At 36.0% G+C, this 18,826-nt stretch overlaps 2 protein-coding genes across 27 annotated transcripts in view; one reads left to right on the top strand and one right to left on the bottom strand.

Annotated features, from left to right (window-relative positions):
* Window positions 1–2,854, top strand: part of LOC308188280 (uncharacterized protein) — a 38,211-nt gene extending 35,357 nt beyond the window's left edge. For 8 of the 11 annotated variants that reach the window (XR_013945314.1, XR_013945315.1, XR_013945316.1 and 5 more), the window contains one exon: window positions 542–2,279. The gene's annotated coding sequence lies outside the window, so the exon portion shown is untranslated. Of the gene's footprint in view, window positions 1–541; window positions 2,280–2,354; window positions 2,422–2,725 lie in introns of those variants that run through there. The other 3 variants (XR_013945312.1, XR_013945313.1, XR_013945321.1) reach the window with 3 other exon arrangements.
* Window positions 2,429–18,826, bottom strand: part of LOC308188283 (uncharacterized protein) — a 44,743-nt gene continuing 28,345 nt past the window's right edge. For 3 of the 16 annotated variants that reach the window (XR_013945335.1, XR_013945340.1, XM_080577166.1), the window contains one exon: window positions 2,429–7,050. Coding sequence is in view for 3 of the 16 variants with exons in the window: in XM_080577166.1 (XP_080433292.1) it covers window positions 6,880–7,050 (171 nt within the window). In the remaining 13 variants the exon portion in view is untranslated. The other 13 variants (XR_013945330.1, XR_013945341.1, XR_013945336.1 and 10 more) reach the window with 9 other exon arrangements.

Genomic DNA, 18,826 nt, shown 5'->3' with positions numbered 1-18,826 from the left:
TGCTGACTTGACTGTGACCTTGGGCAAGTCCCTTCGCTCATGTATGTTTTGTTTTGTTTTTCATTCTTTTCAGTGCTAGCTCAGTCCTTTGAGCAGTCTATGCTTACTAAAAGCACAACTTCAACGTTTTGAATCCCTGGGTAAATATGAAGTGTTATTAAACCTCATCTTCTCTTTGCTCTCTCATTTTTTTATTTTTTTTCTGGAATAATTTGCAAGCAATTGGATCCTGTAGTCATTTGCCCTTTTGGGAACTGGTTTTGTTAAGCAGAAAACTTGGCATTTCTGTAATTCTTAGCCTGTGGAGAAAGATGACTTTATATAAATCTATAAATGTAAAATGCTGGTAGGAACAAAGACAGCCCTGTAAGCTAGTTTAAGTCATCTATGTATTTTATTTTAGAAGTTCATACTAAACATGCCATCCAAAAAAAAAAGTACGGTCTAAAAGAATTTTAGACAAAAAGGATTTTGTCTACTCATCATATTACTGTGTAAAGTTAATGTGGTGCTATGTTTCAATATTAATTTGACATACTAGATTCAAGCTTGGACTTATTGGAAAGAGTAAAGGCTATCTAACCTCCTGGCTTCAAACACCAGACCTGAGGAGAAGTTGTAGATCTGTACTTAATAAAGATGCAAGGTAAGAAATTGATATTGTAGTGTAACAGGAGTAGGTTATCTTCATTTATTTCTCCTGTTGTCTTCTGATATTGGGCTTTTGCCTTTATTGTGATGACATTTTCATATGTGTAGCAGGAGAGGAGAACTTTAGTGAAAATGTATATGAAAAATAAGCGTATTTCTTGAGAAATTCTTAAGCTAGGTTATTCTATACTTTTCTGTCAGTTCCTGAGATACTTCTCCTTGTAAGAAAAGTTATACTTCAGGTATTTTATGTGATTAACCTCATCTCTGATTCATTTTAACTCATGTTAATCACGCCAAGCTACCATAATTGCTGATTTAGAATGTATTTAATTCAAATGAATGTTCACACTGAAAGACATATAATGTTAACTTGACATCTTATTGCAATTTGACTGCAAAGAATCTCCAAATATAATACAGCTTTGAAGACCAATTTTTGATAATTGTTATGATGATATTTTAATTTTAATTGTAGAATTTCTGAGAATATGACTTATCACTGTAGATCTGGATTAATAAAAATGACTTCAACACATTTTGTTTCTGAAGTATCCAAATGCTTTTAATGCTTTTATTTACAGGATATATTTGTATACTAGCTCTGGAACACTAGCTCTGGAAATTACAAATGACTTCAGGTGAGACATAAAATAATCCATTGTTTTGCATCTCTGTTAATAATTGACTAAAGTTAAAATTCATATGAAAGGTTTTATGTATTTACTGATGACTTTAAAAGACTGTTTGAAATTACTATTCACTGAAATGAGGATGCCATATATAGTACCAGCAGGTTTTTCCACGCTGTTTCCTGACCTGCAGAATCCCTGCTGCTCTAGCGTTTTGCTTTTCTTAAGCACAGACCACCAATTGTGTTAAATTATTCTGTAGTACCCACCTGAGGAATTATGTTGATTTCAGTGGCTGAAATATATCCCTTTCTGTTCACGTAAGATCACTACATAAACCTTTCATTTAATTTTTTATATGAAAGCTATATTTGGAAAAGAAAAGCTTCTGAAATCAAACTTCCAAGCAACTTGCTTAATAGAGTGTTGCACTGTAACTTGGTTATACAATGTTTGATATATGCCTTCCACTGTGCTTGCATAAGACAACCAGTCACACAATCTAGAAAATTTTAGAACAAGTATCTTGAGTAATATTTTTTCAGTCGCAGAAGATTTTACTCAAAATTGTTCTTAAGGTCTGCATTTTGACACAGCCAAAACATGAAAAAGATGTTACAACTTGCATGCTACATACAAGCATACTTGAAATGTTTCAGAATAACTTGATCTCACATTTGGACTTGTGACAGTGTGAGATAATAGCATGTACTACCACTGATTATCTTTTCTCTGTATTGAATAAATAAAAAGATGTTTGTAGCTTGAATTTTGAAGACACCAGTAAAAAACAAACAAAAACAAAAAACAACACCATATTCCTCATTTTAGAAAAATATGATTACTATAAAAAAACTTAAACTTAAAAATTTTTTTTCCTATGAGGTTATTTAGAGCTTTGAGATTTAATTTCCAAAATAACTGCTTTTTATTTTCTAGTTCAGCCTATTCTTGCTTATAATAAGTTGTCTAGGTTTTCACAGCTGTTCTGTATTTGTAGTCTAATGGGAAATTTCACTTGTCAGGGATGGTTTGACAAATAAATGTCCCATATGTGCATTTTATTCTTAGGTGTATCCTCTTATCAGCCAACAAAATGTCAACAAATCAAGTCTGAAGCCATTTAACTACACACACGGAAGCTGTTTGTTTTTTTTTTTTCTTTTGTTTTGTTGTTTTGTTTTTTCCTTGTCATATGCCACTCAATTGAGAAATGAGTTTCAGTTCTTTTAAAGTGGAAAATCTTACTGACCTTTCAGACCTTTGGGGAACTCTTTACGACAGCCATTCCCATTTCAGGAACTCTTGGAGTAGCCAGATGGAAATTGTCCACCTCAATATGGCAAGGGAGATCTGTAATAAATCTCCTTGCTATCAAAATTTTCTGTGCAGTATCTTCAAGTCAATGTGAACTTGTCTTTTTTCTCCCTGTTATTTCGCAGGATAAAATGTACACCACATCAAAGACCTTGTGAACAAACTCATAGAGAACACTTCCAAAACTCCTGAAACACTGAGGCTCTCCAACTGTATTTTCAGAAGGGAACTTACACAACACCTCTGGAAAACTCATGGCCTGTCCTACAGGGTTTACTCTCAATAGCCAAAGAAACAGGTGAAGTCAAGTGTCATTCTTGCTATTGTTTGACATTTCAGATGAGACAGTACATTATAGCAGATATATGCTATTGACAAAGATTTCTACAGTAAGTGGGAATGAATTATTAATGACCTTTCACATTTTTCATGGGCATCTTGGTCTATCATGTTCATAATAAATAATTCTTATTGCATTGTCTAAAGGAAGTCATAATGAAAATGGGAACCTCACTTTAACTTACCTTAAGCTGTTAGACAAGTACTAATTACTGAGACATATATTACTTTTTTTTTTTTCAGAAGAGTAATATAAGAGCTAAATGAATTAGACATGATTTGTGTAAGTCATAGTAGAACTGGCTCTGAATTGGCATTTTCCATGCCAGTATGAAAGATAAAGAGCCTGAAATATCTACAAGAAGGATCAAACTTTCTTTCCTAACATATGTGGGGTAGTTGAGATTTGATCAACAGGGAAAAAAAAAAAAGAAGTACAATGCATAGAAAAGCTGAGTTGGCACTTAATTATCAGAAATGTCAAGGGAAACAAGGTCCCAAATAGAAGACTGAAGTGTTAGGCAAAACTTCTCTATTGCCAAACATCTAGGATTTAATTGATTTTTCTGCCTTGTTTCTCTCCGCTGACTTGCCCTCTGGAGATATGTATCTTCTTTTATAATCGACAATAAAAATAAATAAAACAACAAAACAAGCAAACACAACAACAACAAAAAAAAGGTAAGCAGAAGAAAAACAAACAAACAAACAAAAAAAACCCTGAAATTAAGTGAGATGAATCTCACTTTATTATACAAGAATATGAAATACTCTCTACCAGGGTTTCTCTTGTGACTGGCACTGGATTATGACATCCAAACATTTTCCTACAACTATGATGTAATTCAAATACATTTCATTTTTATATAGAGGAGAATAAGTATTTCTATTTACAGTAGTGGGTAATATTTCAGCTACCTGTTAATTCAGTAGATGGAATGTTACGCTATTCAAGTAGATACCATACAGCGAAACAAATGTTACTGCTTAGTACTGAGAAAGGCACTTGCACATATGTTTCTTGATTCCTTTAAGATATATTTTACCATTCCTTGCCATGTGATATGAATAAATGATGTCAAATGGCAATACATTTTTCAAACAGTATTGTCAAAATAATCTCTACTTGTTTGACTGCTGTAAAGAACTTCAGTTCTCTTGAGCTGATTCTAATTATTTATTACTTCAGTAAAATAAATGGGTTAATTCTTTTAAACTTTTGCAGCTTAACTGCAGCCTTATCTGTGCTGTTAATGGAATCCCCCACACACCACGCAAGATTTACCAGTTGCTGGCACAGTTCAGGATTTCCCATTAAAATGTATTTTTGCTAAAGGCAGTAATATGTAATGCTAGTGGCAGAATTTCACAGAGCAGTGACTTTGCAATGCATTTATGAACAAGTCAACAGAAATCGCTAAAAGTGGTCAACTTAAATATTTAAGTTTCAGCTTACTTAAGTGGCTAAATGTTTTATTGGAGTGCAGTTACTATGATTTAAAAAACAAAACAAAACAAACAAACAAAAAAACCTCCCTGTTCCCTAGAATTACTCTATAATCTCATTATATGAACAATTTCTGACCAGAAGCAATCTCCAGTGAGCTGTCAAGACTTCTGGCTTTTTGATGGTATGCCACTTCCACCATACTGTGGCAGAATGTTATGCCTTCTGGATCTGCCTGCACAGACTCTGAAGTTATACCAAAACCCAGTCTCACCTCCATCCCATTGATGTTCTAACATCTGCTGCTAACCCCTAAGTTTGCCTTCAATGCAAGACAGCCAGAATCTTTCTGAATGTCAGTGCTCAAGGCCCTAACTATACTCTCTCCTAAAGTGGGTTCGGGACTTCAGACAAAATCCTCAATAGTCCAAAGACTTCCTGTCATTAATCCCCATTGCTGCTCTCTTTCATAGCTTCAGTCATTCAATTTTTGCCAGCTTGCCTTGAAAACAAAGAATTTCAAATTGCAAAGGAGTGGGTTTCTTGAAGGGCTTGCGTATGGAACAAGCTTCACAGTAGAGTCAAGCTTTGACAGACTCAGGAAGGGTGATGGTCAGGGTTGACCTTGAGTGTGACTATGGTGCTGATGTAGCCTCACATATTTTTATAACGTTTTTATACTATAAGTCAACAGCAAATATTCCATTCCCCATAGCAATGTAATTACGCTATTGCAAAAGTGGTGCATTTATAGAGTGGCAGATGCATTTATCTTCCCTTATCCACTTACCTGACTTGCTAAAGGTTTTTAATAATGCCCAAGTAATGGGCGCTGAATAATTCATGTCTAAATTAGATATGCATTAATGGTCCCAGTGTAGTTAACTGGAAAACTAGGATCTGGCTTAGTGCTTGCTTATAGCAATAAAATACTTTGAAGGCTACTGTGACTGTAACCGTTCGTTTGAATAAAGCTGAGTCACTGAAAAGAGCTGATTTAAATTTTCCTGTTTACCTTCTCTGAAGTACATTGTCAAACCATTGCCATAAAAGAACACCTTACATGGCAAAATAAACAGATTACACTATCTTTATTTGCTAAATGCAATCATTTAATTATACGTTTTGTGTGTGTGTGAAGCTATTTTTTTACATCCTCTAAAGTAGGTTATTTTACATTTTAAAATTTTGCTAAATCAGGAATATTTTAAAATTGATAGAACTGTCTTTACAGCTCAACTAATTTTTAAACATTATCTCAAACTATTAACACTGATATTTCTGTTGGAATAAGTTAACCACACTTAAAATAATAATTAAAAAAGCTCTCTTTTGAATAAAAATATAAGAACATGTCTTAAAAGACAAGTTCATGGCTACAATTGCTGCAGCTAACTTCCTTGGGGCTAGTAGTCCAATATACATGTATAAAATTGAGTTTCCTGAGCATCCTGTGTGATAAATGATTAAACTAAATTTTCATGTTCTTATATACAATACTATGATTACTCTATGTACAGTATTTCCTGCATATATTTATTCTAAACCTGTGCATGGAACCTTTCAGGTTTAGGGTCTCAAGAGCTGTTCACACACGTACAGATAACGTAATTGGAGCTTTTCACCTAGAGTAACGTTTCATGTCAGCTCAGACACAAGGTGGCAGTATTTCCATTTTGCTTGTTGCTATACTAGCCCGGAGCAGGGATAGCTGTCATGACACACAATAGCAAGTCTATCTTTGCAAATTAAAGAAATTAGTATTTCGATTTCTTTGCTAGATTCTATCAATATATTTACAAGACATAGAGTTGTAAAATAATTATGCAGTCAATTTTAAAATGTTGTTTAATCTAGTAAACTGTGATTATTCCTTTTAATTACAAGGCCCTCTTTTTTTTCCTTACCATCGTTCATTTGAACTTGATTTCACATTATGCATTAGATTATAACAATAAACTCTTGTATAGCAACAAACATCTCTCTCTGACTTGTGTTCTGTGGCTTTACTGTTGCTGTGGTGAACCTCTTGCCATATTGCTCTGTAATGCTTCTGTGTTCTCCAAACAGATTAATTTATCCCTTCTTCACCATCTAAGTTTTTGAGTAGTCAAGAGACTATAGACATTGGAGGACAAAACATAGACAACATAGCAGTGTGTTCCATTTTCCATATATACAACCATTTTCACCTTAAAGGAGTACTGATGTTCAAAGGAGACCAGTTTCTGAGTGAAAGAATAGATGGGTTGTGTAAGTGGTGCATGATCTAAGCAGTGACATTAAGTAAGCAGAATGCAATCATCATTGTCCCTGTCCTCTCTCTCTCTTCAGTTTGCTCATTGCTCAACAAATAAGATTCAGGATCCTAGGATAGAGATTTTAGAACCTCCACAATAACTTAGTCTAAAATTTGACCTTATAAACTTATGACCTTATGACTTTCCTCATTGCGTGAACATAGGGCTGACTCATGTTCAATCTGAACATGAGTCAACATGACAAAGCGGCTTTGACAAAGCTGCTTTCCTGATAGTCTCCAGGCTGTTCTGGTGCAGGGGCTTTCTTAGTGCCAGCCAGGGGACGTGTATTTTCCTGTGTAGAACTTGAGGTGGATCCTCTCAGACCATTCCTCCAGCCTGCAGAAGTCTGTTCTGGGGAATCCTCAAAAAAAAAAAAAAAAAACCTAATTAGGGAGGGTAATTTTTTGTTGTTTAGTTTAGTTAATGAACTTAAAATTATTATTACCGGCTTATGTAAAATGCTAGGGTACATCTGGAAGACAGAACTGCATAAGCAGTAAAAGAAGTCACTACATCCTAGATTGTTCACTTTTCACTACTATGACTGGTTTTCATGTGACAAAAAGATTAAAAAGAAAATAAGAACATTGCTCTGGAAAGGAGAAAGTGACTTCGTTGGTAAATGCTAAAACTGTTATTTTTCTATTGAAAATGTAGCCAGCTTTTCAGTGAGATGGAATTCCAGACGACGCACAACAAATGTGAAGCAATACTCTGTTTAATCATCCTAGAATTAATATTACTTTTGAATTTTCTTCCATTACACAATGCTTAAATCTGCCTTTCACAGTGGGAATTGGTCAAAATTCCCACTGTAATTATAGGTATCATGCTTCTCTTAAATTGAAGTGATTTCTAATTTTTAGTTTTCCTTCAAAGAGACATGAAGGTAGAAATGTAGAAAAGTGCTGCCCCATTCCCAACCTTAGATCTCTGATTGATAGGAAAATTCTGGACAAGAAAATGAAAGCAATGGTTTTAGCCATGTTAATAGTGAGAAAAGGAACTGAAGGAATATAATGAAGCTGCATCAGGGTAGGTTCAAGTTGGATGTTAGGAAAAGGTTCTTCTCTGAGAGGGTGGTCAGTCACAGGAAGAGGCTCCCCAGGGCAGTGGTCACAACACTGAGCCAGCCAGAGTTCAAGAAGTGTCTGGATAGCACTCTCAGACATACGGTCTAATTTTCAGGTGGTCCTGTGTAGAACCAGGATTTGGACTCATTGGTCATTGGACTCATGGGTCCCTTCCAACTCAGGATATTCTATGATTCTGTGAAAAAAAATATATATATGTATAAAGAGTTCTCCTTAAATAGAGTAAAATAATTCTAATAAGCTGCCGGTTATAAATGGATGTACACACAGACTAACAAGTAGAAAGACCTTGAGAACATCCTTTTGGCTCTGAAATCTTTTTTTTTTTTTCTTTTCAGTACGTGAATTTGATTCTTAATCAGTCCTTTAAATCAGAGATTCTGTGTAGTAAAATGTGAGTGCATAAATGGAAGTAAAACCACTGGTAAAAGAATAGTTGTCTAAAATATTAGCAAACTATATTAGGTCTTGATGTTCATTCTTAACACATGTGAACAAAATTCACTCCATATGATATGTGTGAACTTGAACTCTTAAAAATATTCTTTCTGGTCCCATTCAATTTTTCCATTGTAACTGTTAGGGATCAACTGTTTGGGATGTATCATACTGATAAGGACTAAAAGATATTCTCTCAAATCTGTTGTCCTCCACCAATGTGAGGACTAGATTTGACCATTAATTCACCTTACTGTAAAATGGACAAGTCTGTCTCACTAGTCATTCACATAAGTAAAATAATAACCACTCTCTTACATATCATTTTACTCCATATCACTTTCCCCCATTACTTAAATAGAAAAAAGTTGCTCTAAGCTGCTTTTTTTTAAACAGTAAGCATATATTTATACCATCAAATAGAAAAAAATAATAATAGCAGACAAACAGAATTTATCTCCAAACCTTAGTGACTCTTCAATTAGAATGTCTTCAATCAATATAATATAGCCATTTCTGAAATAGTCACAAAACCCAGACTTCATGACTCAATCTCTGCAAATGTGATCTCATGTGGAAGATGAAACCAATTGTTCTCTTGCGCTAAATCAAGCTACTTCTCCACTGACAAAGATTAAGTTTGTGAGTTACAAAACATTGTTTAGATTACTAGGCTACTCATGGTGGGTGAGATCTTGATCTCTTATCTTGAGGAAATTGAATCTTCTTACAAAAAAAAAATGTTTCTGGTATTCATCATGTTTGCAAACAACCATCTCAGTCTGTATTCAAGCTAGGTACATTTAAACTTCAAGAAGCTTTCCTTATGTTCAGCATATTTTTGTTCTCCTCTTTTTAGTATATAACGTTACATCCATTTGCTACCTTAATATATTGCTTTCCTTCATACAAATTGGATTATTCATTTATGCTCTGCAAAGCCAGAGTAACTCTGAAAGTTATTAAAATTATGTAGATTAGTAGTGCACAATGAATGATTTTTTTTTCCTGATGGTTATGTTCTCCAGATATTTGCAAAGATACATTTCTATTTTTTCTTTCTCTTAGTCAAGTTACTTACATTTCATACTCATCAGTTTATCCATGCTTTACTTATTTTTATTGTTGATCTCAAAATTCTTTCCAGATTTTACACTACGTTTCTTATAATAAGAGTATCAAAAATAAATGTAATATTCAATATTACATCTCATCTCAGAGATGAGATTTGGTTGAGGTCTTCAGATTTACCCACAGCGACTTCAACAGTTTTTTAGAAAATCTTCAATTTCTACAACTCAAATATTTTAGTGAAATATACACTATGAAGAGTTTGGGTATGAAAGATCATAGGCTTACAGTGGTCATAATCAGATATCAATGAAAATTTGATTTTTTGCTCTGCCAAAACTTAGAGATCAAAAATGTTTTCGTTCCCTACTAGAATGTCCACCTGATGTTGAAAATAACAGGGTAGAATTTATAATACCCCAGTTGAATGCCTCAGTGTTGATGATACTCACTCTGTCATCTGTCATGAAGAATCTTCAAGGTCTTTGCTTTATAGAAAAGATGATTTTGAAATTTCACACTAATTTTATCTGTTTGATACGCCTCTTGCAAGGGAAGGATAAACAGGCTTCCTTCTGTCGTAAATAAGCCTCCTAATACAACAGGGTGGACCATAACCACTAATGAAACTGGACTAAGAGAATTGCCTTGTTTATTGTAAATTCAGCAAAGATATTCTGCAGTCTGGATCCAGACTAACTCAATAGAACTAGAAAGACAGCTGTTTTACTCTTGGATGTGTACGGGGATATAATGAGAGGCAACAGACAAAAGTTGGACAACAAAAAGTTTTGATTAGATAATGGAAGAAAATAAGTTGACCACAAGGATGGTCAGAGACTGGAACCAGATTAGCCAGAGGCTGTGAAATCTCCATCCCTGGAGATACTCACAAGCTGCCCAGACATGGTACAGAGCATCCTGCTCTAACTGACCCTTCCTTGAGCAGAGGTGGGACTAGAGGTCACTTCCAAACTCAGTTACTTCTGTGGTTCTGTAATCTGATTCATTAATGTCAGCCTGTTGAGTTTATAGCCTCACATACTAATGTAAACTACTGTGATACATCCTGCAGCTGCTACAGCTGTCTTCCAGCAATGGTCAGGGCTTTTTCATTCATCTGAATACAAGATCATGAGAGTACTGCTGGCCAAGCATAAAACAGATAAATTCTCTTCAAGTTCACCTTACCAATCTCATCTCCTTCACATGTTCTTTATGTGTCCCATAAGAGTTCCTGAGCAACCTGTGGCATACTTCAATGCCATCATTTATCTTGGATGGCACTTTCTTTAATTTGGCACCATTTAGAAATTTGAATAGATTTTCTGCTAAGAGGCATGAAGAATCATATTGCTTTATAGCACAACAGTTACTCCTTTTAAACAGCTCTATCTTGTGACAAATTATAAAGTATTTCATGGCCTATGGGTCTTACTATGTACTATGCACTGTGTAAAATCTATGTACTAATTGATACACTCAGCTAAAATCACATTGGGTAAACCAAAGACGTCTCAACAACACCAGAAAACTGATTAATAAAAAGTATCAGATGCAAAAATTTGAAGACTTGTGTGTTTATTGCTCATGAATCAAAGCTATTAAAAGACATTTATCAAATTGCTATAGCTACTCAAAGCCTTCTAATTTAAGAGCATGGACTCACTTTCTTCACTTTGTATTTATTATGTCTTCATCTTGTTCTTGCTATATTTTCACGTTATCTTGCAGTGTTGTTGTGGTTTAATCCAGCCGGCAGCTAAGCACCACACTGCTCTTCGCTCCCCCTCCTCCTCCCTCTCTGGGATGGGGGAGAGAATCAGGAAAGAAATGAAAGCCGATGGGTTGAGATAAAGATAGTTTATTAAGACAGGAAAATAATAATAATAATAATAGTACTACTAGTAATAATGTGTACGAAACAAGTGATGCACAATGCAATTGCTCACCACCCGCTGACCGATGCCCAGCCTATCCCCGAGCAGCCGGCCCCCCACCCCGGCCAGCCACCCCTATATATTGTTTAGCATGACGTCAGATGGTATGGAATACCCCTTTGGCCAGTTTGGGTCAGCTGTCCTGGGTCTGTCCCCTCCCAGCTCCTGCTGCACCCCCAGCCTGCTCGCTGGCAGGACAGAGCGAGAAGCCGAAAAGTCCTTGGCTTGGTGTAAGCACTGCTCTGCAACAATTAAAACATCAGCATGTTATCAGCGTGTTATCAGCGCTCTTCTCATCCTAATCCAAAATAGCACCCTAACAGCTACTAGGAGGAAAATTAACTCTATCCTAGCCAAAACTATGGCAAGCGTGAAACAAATGAAGCACTTTACTGCAGAAGACCTGCATGTTAATGAATGCAGGCCGTGAAAAAAAATGACTTAGTTATTAACAGCTGAAACTATGTAAAGCATCTGAGTATGACTTCATTTCCTCTGGTTTCATTTCACTTCATTTCCTCTGGTTTCTTTGTATTTGTAATAGCCCTTACTTATTAAAATCATATCTCTACTTTTTGTGACTGCACATTCATTTTTGGACATAATCTTCCCTTGAAAAAGAAATTAAATCTGGAAAATGTAATATTACATGGAGAAAATACTTATTTTTAATTATTTATTTTTAATCCAAAACTGATACTTTTAGCTTTGCATTTCAGAATACTCACTTATGGAGCTGTATATCTAGATGGATAAATATCACAAATGAATGGAGAGAATTATTAACAAATGTCATAGAATCATAGAATCATAGAATCATGATTTTTTTTTTCCTCAACAATGCCTGTTGGGATTTCAGATTACCCTCTCCTACTATCCAGGATAAGTGTGCAGTTTAAAATGATTGTTTCATGCCAGCAGATTATATGTTAAAGAGTTATAAGTAATTACACAATAGGTTATTATTCCTTAAATGCATTTATATCACGCAACCATTTGTATCAGTAACAAAATGAGTTGCAACCGTTATAACTGAGTAAGACAAAACCTGTTAATGTATAAGGCCAAAGTGTTCATGAAGTTGAACTACCCTAAAAGGAGTGAGGCCCGCATACTACCTTGTTTAGAATCAATCAAAACCAGCGGCCCAGACAATTCTGACACACAAGCTTGACATGAATGATGGGCCTTTATTGTCCCAGAAGGGCAAAACTATACATGTGCAGACCAACAAAAAACCTCGTGGATGGCTTCTGCACATGAGCTTCTCTGTCTGTCAGCTCAGGTGTCCTAGTACCTTTGGAAAAGCAACTGTTGCTGTGAAACTTTGCGTCATGTACGTATGGCAAAGTTTATTATATAATAGAAGATATATTACAAAATATAAGAGAGTTTCTGTTATGTGAGGCAATTATCAAACCTAGTATTTACTGTCCTTCCTGAGTAGGGACCTGAAACGACAGCCCAGTGGACTTCACTGTAGAACTGTGTTACAGAAGACAGCTTAAACCCAAGCAATACTTATTAAGAGAGTAATTAAGACAGCCATCAACTGACTGGTGATGTGGTAGGCTGTTGCCTGGCAACTGGTAGGAGATAACTTTTACAAATTAATTCTTTTTTCAGACCGATGTTAGTTGCCTCTTTTTATCAAGTTAATACAAAAAAAAAAAATACTTGGAGTAGAGAGCACATGGAAGAGAGAGAAGCAGAGAGAAGCAACTGTCACAGAAGAACACCCGTACAGACGTGAACAGAACATAAAAGAACTTGAAGAACAGTCACCCTGGGTTAAAAGAACTACTTCAAATTTCTTCTTTTTGGCAAAGGCCTATGAAAAAGCACAAAACAGTCAGAGTGTTGAGGTTAACTAGGAGCAAAACATCCTTTAGGAAAACAAACACCCTTGAAGTCTATTTTACTTAAAATGCATTAATTTTTGCCTGTTTACCTGAAGTGGGCTTTTTGGAAAAACATTCAAATACTGACCTTTTACCTGTACAGGTAATCTGAGAGCAACTGCACCAGTAGTCAAGAAGCAACAATCAGTAAAACACTTTTTGCTAGTTTTTGTGACCAACAGCACAGTTCCACAACTCATGGTCTCAGAAGGGACCAAGGGCTCCTGTCTCAACTCAGTTTTGCCTAGCTATTTTATACCCCTCATTTAAAATAAGTCCAGGATAAAGATATTTTTTTTTCTTTTTAATGTTTGAATAACTCTGTAGTAATGAGATTTTACCTCCAGATCTCAGGGCTAAAATTTTCTGAGATGGCTAGATTTAGGTAGTCAGCAGAACTCTGTTCATGTATGGATTAGGTCTCCAAGCGCTTTCAAGAACTGAGGAACTGTTAGTCTTCAGTGTGGGAACATTGTTTCACCAGTGCTTTGTTTATTTTTTTTTATTTTTTTTTCTGGTAAGAGCTACTTTTTGGACAAAATCAAAACATTTTGATTCACTAAAAGTTTTTTTAAAGAATTGTCTCAATTTGGCAATAATTTCTTAGGTCATATAATCTCAAATGATCCCATTAATAACATTACTATAAGTCAACTCACTTCAAATGAATAAGGAGTTATAAGCTCAGATACTTGCTGTATCTAGAGCAGCAGAAACCCTTGAAACTGTATCGTCAATAATATCCCACATTGGGATAACATCATCTCCCGCAAGGGGAATTGCAATGTTTTAAAATGTTGCCCCTCTGTAAAATCAGAAAATTATTTTCCTTCCACCTGTATTTCCCTAATGACAGTCTGCAACATTTTTCTTGCAGCTTATTGGAGAAGGCCAAAGAACTTCTTCTACACTGAAAAGGTTAAGTTATAATTAACTGTGATGATGAACATGGCTAGACTTGTGCCAGCAAAGAGTGGTTATCTTAGTGCTCAAACACTTCTTTGCAATTACTTCACCTGATTACTTGGGTTTAACAAAAGAAAACAAATGCACATTAACTTCAATACAATTAGTATAATTGCAGTGTAGTTACAATGCAGTTATGATTTGTTAAAAATAATTATTGCTAATGTATCTGCATTATAAAGTGCATTTAGAAGTTTGACTCGTTTCATTTTCAGTATAACACAAGAGTTATGTTCATTGCTTCATCTGTCACAACTTTGTTGTTGTTGTTTCTCTGAAGCTTTATAAAGAGCCAATGGGCTAAAAGCCCTGATATTCCAGCCACAATAAGGACGTCGAGTAAATTTCATGATGAATGTCTATTCATATGAAACTAATGTTCTTGTTACAAGAAATGGATTTGGATTGACTTTCCCTTCTGCCACATTCAATGTCTTCAGATTTAGTGAGTATAGGTTATGTGGGCTTTTTAACACAACCTTAGCTGATTCTTGACATGATCAGGGGCAAGGATGTGTCAGTGCTGAACATCACAGCAGATTTCTCTTAGGTGCTCAGGTGGAAGGGCTGAAATTGCAGCTGTAGACAACAGTCATCCTGCTGGGGGAGGAGGGGGGGGCAGGGAAGGAAATCTCTGCTGGTTATGAAGAAATGCTAGCATGCTCTCTCACTTAACCCTAGAGCTAAGCCAGGGATACAAGACAGCACTTACATAAAATTAGATTTCATGCTTGAAATGATCTCTGGGATTTAGATGCTGAAAATATCCATTTCAGTGCAGGCACAATTGTCTTACTCTTCTCCCCTCCTCTGCAGTCTGCCACTCACCTTTAAGCATACTGTCTGATCTTGACTTGGGCTGAGCCAGAACGAGCTCAAATAACCAATACATTTGTCCCAGATGAGCATTCTCAGTGCAGCTAAGATGGGAGGAATTCCCTTCCTCTCTCCATTGCCCCCACTGCACAGGGCGAGAGAGCACAAAAGACGTCTGATCCAAGTACCTGTTGGCAAAGGTACTCCACTGGGAAGAGAAAGCAGTGATGTCCTCTGAGAGGCTTCTGTTGATTGCTTTCTATGATACTTTAATGCAGAATGACTAAGCAGCTGTGGGAGCAGTGGTCTGAACTGTTTGGATCGCATACGCCTGCAGTGCAGCTTGATAGAGAGTGATTTGCCTTTTCTTAGGGACAGCAAGTACTGGAGCACTCGACTGAGAGTTTAAATACCAAAGGGAGGACTGCGGAATAACCCACATAAACGAATAACCTTCCTAAGTTTCTGTGAGAACAGTGCTGGAATGCATCTTGAAGGAAACAGGTTTCTATCCTTCTCTAAAGCCCATGACGTCAATGGTATCTTGTGAAAAATAGAATTGCAAGAATGCAGGAAAAGCTGTAGTCTGTCACATATACTTAGTTCTATATATGGAATTAAGACACTAGCTGGGGTGGGGAGCAATAAGAGAAGTCACATGCTCTTTTGCCCTGAAGATCTTGAAATTAAAAACCTTTGGAAAACTATTCTTAAAATAAAACTGAGAACTAATTAGCATAAAAGGATGTGTTCGTAATTTTCATCTTGTGAAATATCCTTATTCTTAGCATTTCAAGATTCTTGATAGTACTTAGATGGAAAAAAATCATCAAAATTAAATAGACTATAGCAAGGTGAATTTTTAACATGAGGTACTTAATCTCTTGCCAGAACTTAATGACATTTATGACAGAAGAACATCTGAAAAAGCGGAAAAATAATAATTATTTTTCAGCTGTAACAATTCAATACTGAAATAGCCCTTGGAGTAGCTACGTAGGCAGTACACACACAGGCTAAGTAACTACACATAGTCAAATGGGCAGTTATTTGTGGGAGACCTGAATTCAACTTGCTGTGGAAAAGAAAATGGTCTCATAACAGCCTTTCTCTGGCAGTTATTCCCAGCTGTGTACTTGAAAGGGATCTCTTGTCCTATACAGCTGTTCTTTCACTAGCAAAACTGAATGAACAGAAGACCATGGGTCTTTAATGAGACTCTTCCAGTCCACTCCATGGGACAACAGCTGCCAGCAATGAAGAGTGCTTTTTGTGCAGCCACATTGACTGATGTGGTCCTCCTAGAAGTTCCCGGATCTTCCTGACGACATGGATGGATTCAGCCCTGGAGCAAGGTACTTTCAGCATTCTGAGCTGAGTTGGACACCACCTGCTTTACTAATTTCAGCGAAGCAGTAGCAAGCTCTTGCTGATCAAACAAGAAATACCCTGAGAAAATGGCATTATCTAACTAATTATCTAGGAAGCATGAACCAGAAATGTGGACTTTGTCAGACTCGACATAAAGCATACTCTTCTACACGGTGAAGGAAACTCAGTATATAGAAAATTATTATTATTTAATGAACTCCCATTGTCATTCTCATTTGAAGTTGCTAATGAGGCTGAAGTCAATATCCTTCCTCTGTTCAGTAAAGTGAATTCTTCTTCTTGACAGGCTAAGATTGCCAGTGGGTAGACACAGATTTGTGAGAAGAACTAAATTGTGTTTACTGTGGTGACTGATTATCTCCCAAAGAATCATGTGTTTTTCTCCAACAGTAGAGGATATAATTTAATTAGACTGTTATTTTAAATGTTCTGATTTTTTTTTAATGCATTAACTTATGGCCTGTGGCTGATAGAAAAGAAATTAATGCTGACTCCTTTGAGTGTGGAATGAATTGCAGTTTGCAAGGGGAGAAAATTAATTATAAATGCCTGCTATTTAAGTTTTCCAGATTCAGATGATAAATTAAGCAATTATTACATGTCAAGTATATAAACAGTAATTCGTCAACATTTCAGCTTATTAATTCTAACATTTGCCATTCCATGTAACATATTTATCACATTTTATTGCTTGTTGATGAAAAATCTAGCACAGTTCTCTCAATTATCTTTACACAGCTGCATAATGAAGCAACAAAATAGAGATGTATATCACAATTCTGAACGCCGCAGAAAGGTTCTTGTTTGTCTTGATTTCAGTTCAGAATAAAGCACTGAGACCTCAGTCTGGCCCAGTTTCAGGTGTTCATCCTCATTTCAACTGCCCAAACTTGTTTTCAAGATGTCGTGCCTCTGTGATCCCGATTGCATTTCAAATCCCATTTCTGCCTACTCCTGCGTGCCCAAGCCCTGCCGACTTGTCTTGCCTGGATGCTCCTTCCTCCTCTTTCTAACCACATCTCTGTGGCTTTTCCCATGCTCTCTCTGTACCTGGAATGACTTAACTTTCCATTGTTTTCACATTTCTTTCTGAAATCCTGGTGTCCCACTGTGATCCTCACAAACTCCTCATTAGTGTGAGTGATTTATTTTATTTCACCCTCTGATTCTTGGCCATAGGTGTCTAATCCAGGACATTCCACTCCAAGCTTTATGGACTGAGAAGAGGAGGCTCAAGACCTGACATTACTAAGACATACAGCTATGTTGTAAATGATGTATTTATGGATCAGTTGTCAAATCTTCCTGTTCTGCCCTACAACTTCAGTTTGAAGACTTCCAATACAGGGTGTCAAAACATGGGAGCAGAGCCATGTGGTTGGACGGATCAAGGCTGGACAATCTGAGTTGCACAATGTCTTTGTGCTGCTGTGTAACATGTGATTAATCATTTTATAGCCCTTGGTGAAATTCTGGGCCAAATTACGTCAATGGAAAAGGCCCATGACTTTAACCCCTGACTTTTTTTTTATTCCTTAACAAGGTTAGCCAAACCAGGCTGTTGATAAATCAAGTGTGAGAAAAACCAAACTCATGAATCTTTCAAGGTCTTCATCACATTATAGGGTAAAGGGAGAGCTGCAACTGAAGGTTAAAAGGCTGCATAAAGTTCCATGGTCATTTAGAGATCTGAGTACATCACTTACTGAAGCCAACTGTACATGCTAGCTTTCTGGCAGCTTTGAAGGGAAGAAGAATTTGGATTAAGTTACTTAAAGCTAAAAATTAAAACAAAGAATCATCATCATCAACAACAATAAAATCTAATTTTCTGTGCTAAAAAGAATGAAAATATTTTTACAACCTACATGTTTTCTTTATGCATCATACATGTTGCAGAAGAAAGCTGTCACTCAGCTGATTTGTCTCATCATCTTGTGATCCACTATGACACCTAGAGCCTTCTGCACACACTTCTTCCTTAGTGAGTTATTTCTTAGTCTTGCAGTGCAGATGGTTACTGCTGCCTAAGTGTGTAATTTTATGTTTATTAAATAGCAACTTTTTTCATTTATCCATTTGTCAAGGTTACTCTGAACATTACTTCTGTCTCTTGAGCTGCCAATAGTTCCTTCCATTTTAATGCTGTCTGTGAATTAAAAGTGTATACTGTCATCATCTAGTTAACTGGTAAAAACTTTCAGCAGTTCCAAGATAATCTGGTTTAATACAGCTGCTAGTGTGAAGTAAAAAATATAATAAAAAATAGGGAAAATGCATGATTAAAGATTAGGTATAACATTCTAAATTCACAGTGATAGGGTTTCTTGGAAGCTGACAATAACAGGAGAAAAGAGAAAATAGTTAGAAAATTTATATCTATTTTCCAGAAGACAAAGCCGGAATAATTTGCATGATGAAAATTTTACATTTCCTTTATAATAGTTACCATGGAATTAAAAATAATAATAATAAAAAGGAATTGATTTAATTCTTTAGAATTACACAGAATCTGTAGA

The sequence above is a fragment of the Anser brachyrhynchus genome, assembly GCF_964034855.1.
Source record: "Anser brachyrhynchus genome assembly, chromosome: 1".
Lineage (NCBI taxonomy): Eukaryota > Metazoa > Chordata > Aves > Anseriformes > Anatidae > Anser > Anser brachyrhynchus.
The sequence above is the reverse complement of the archived record's forward strand: the minus strand, read 5'-3'. Positions and strand labels throughout refer to the sequence as shown.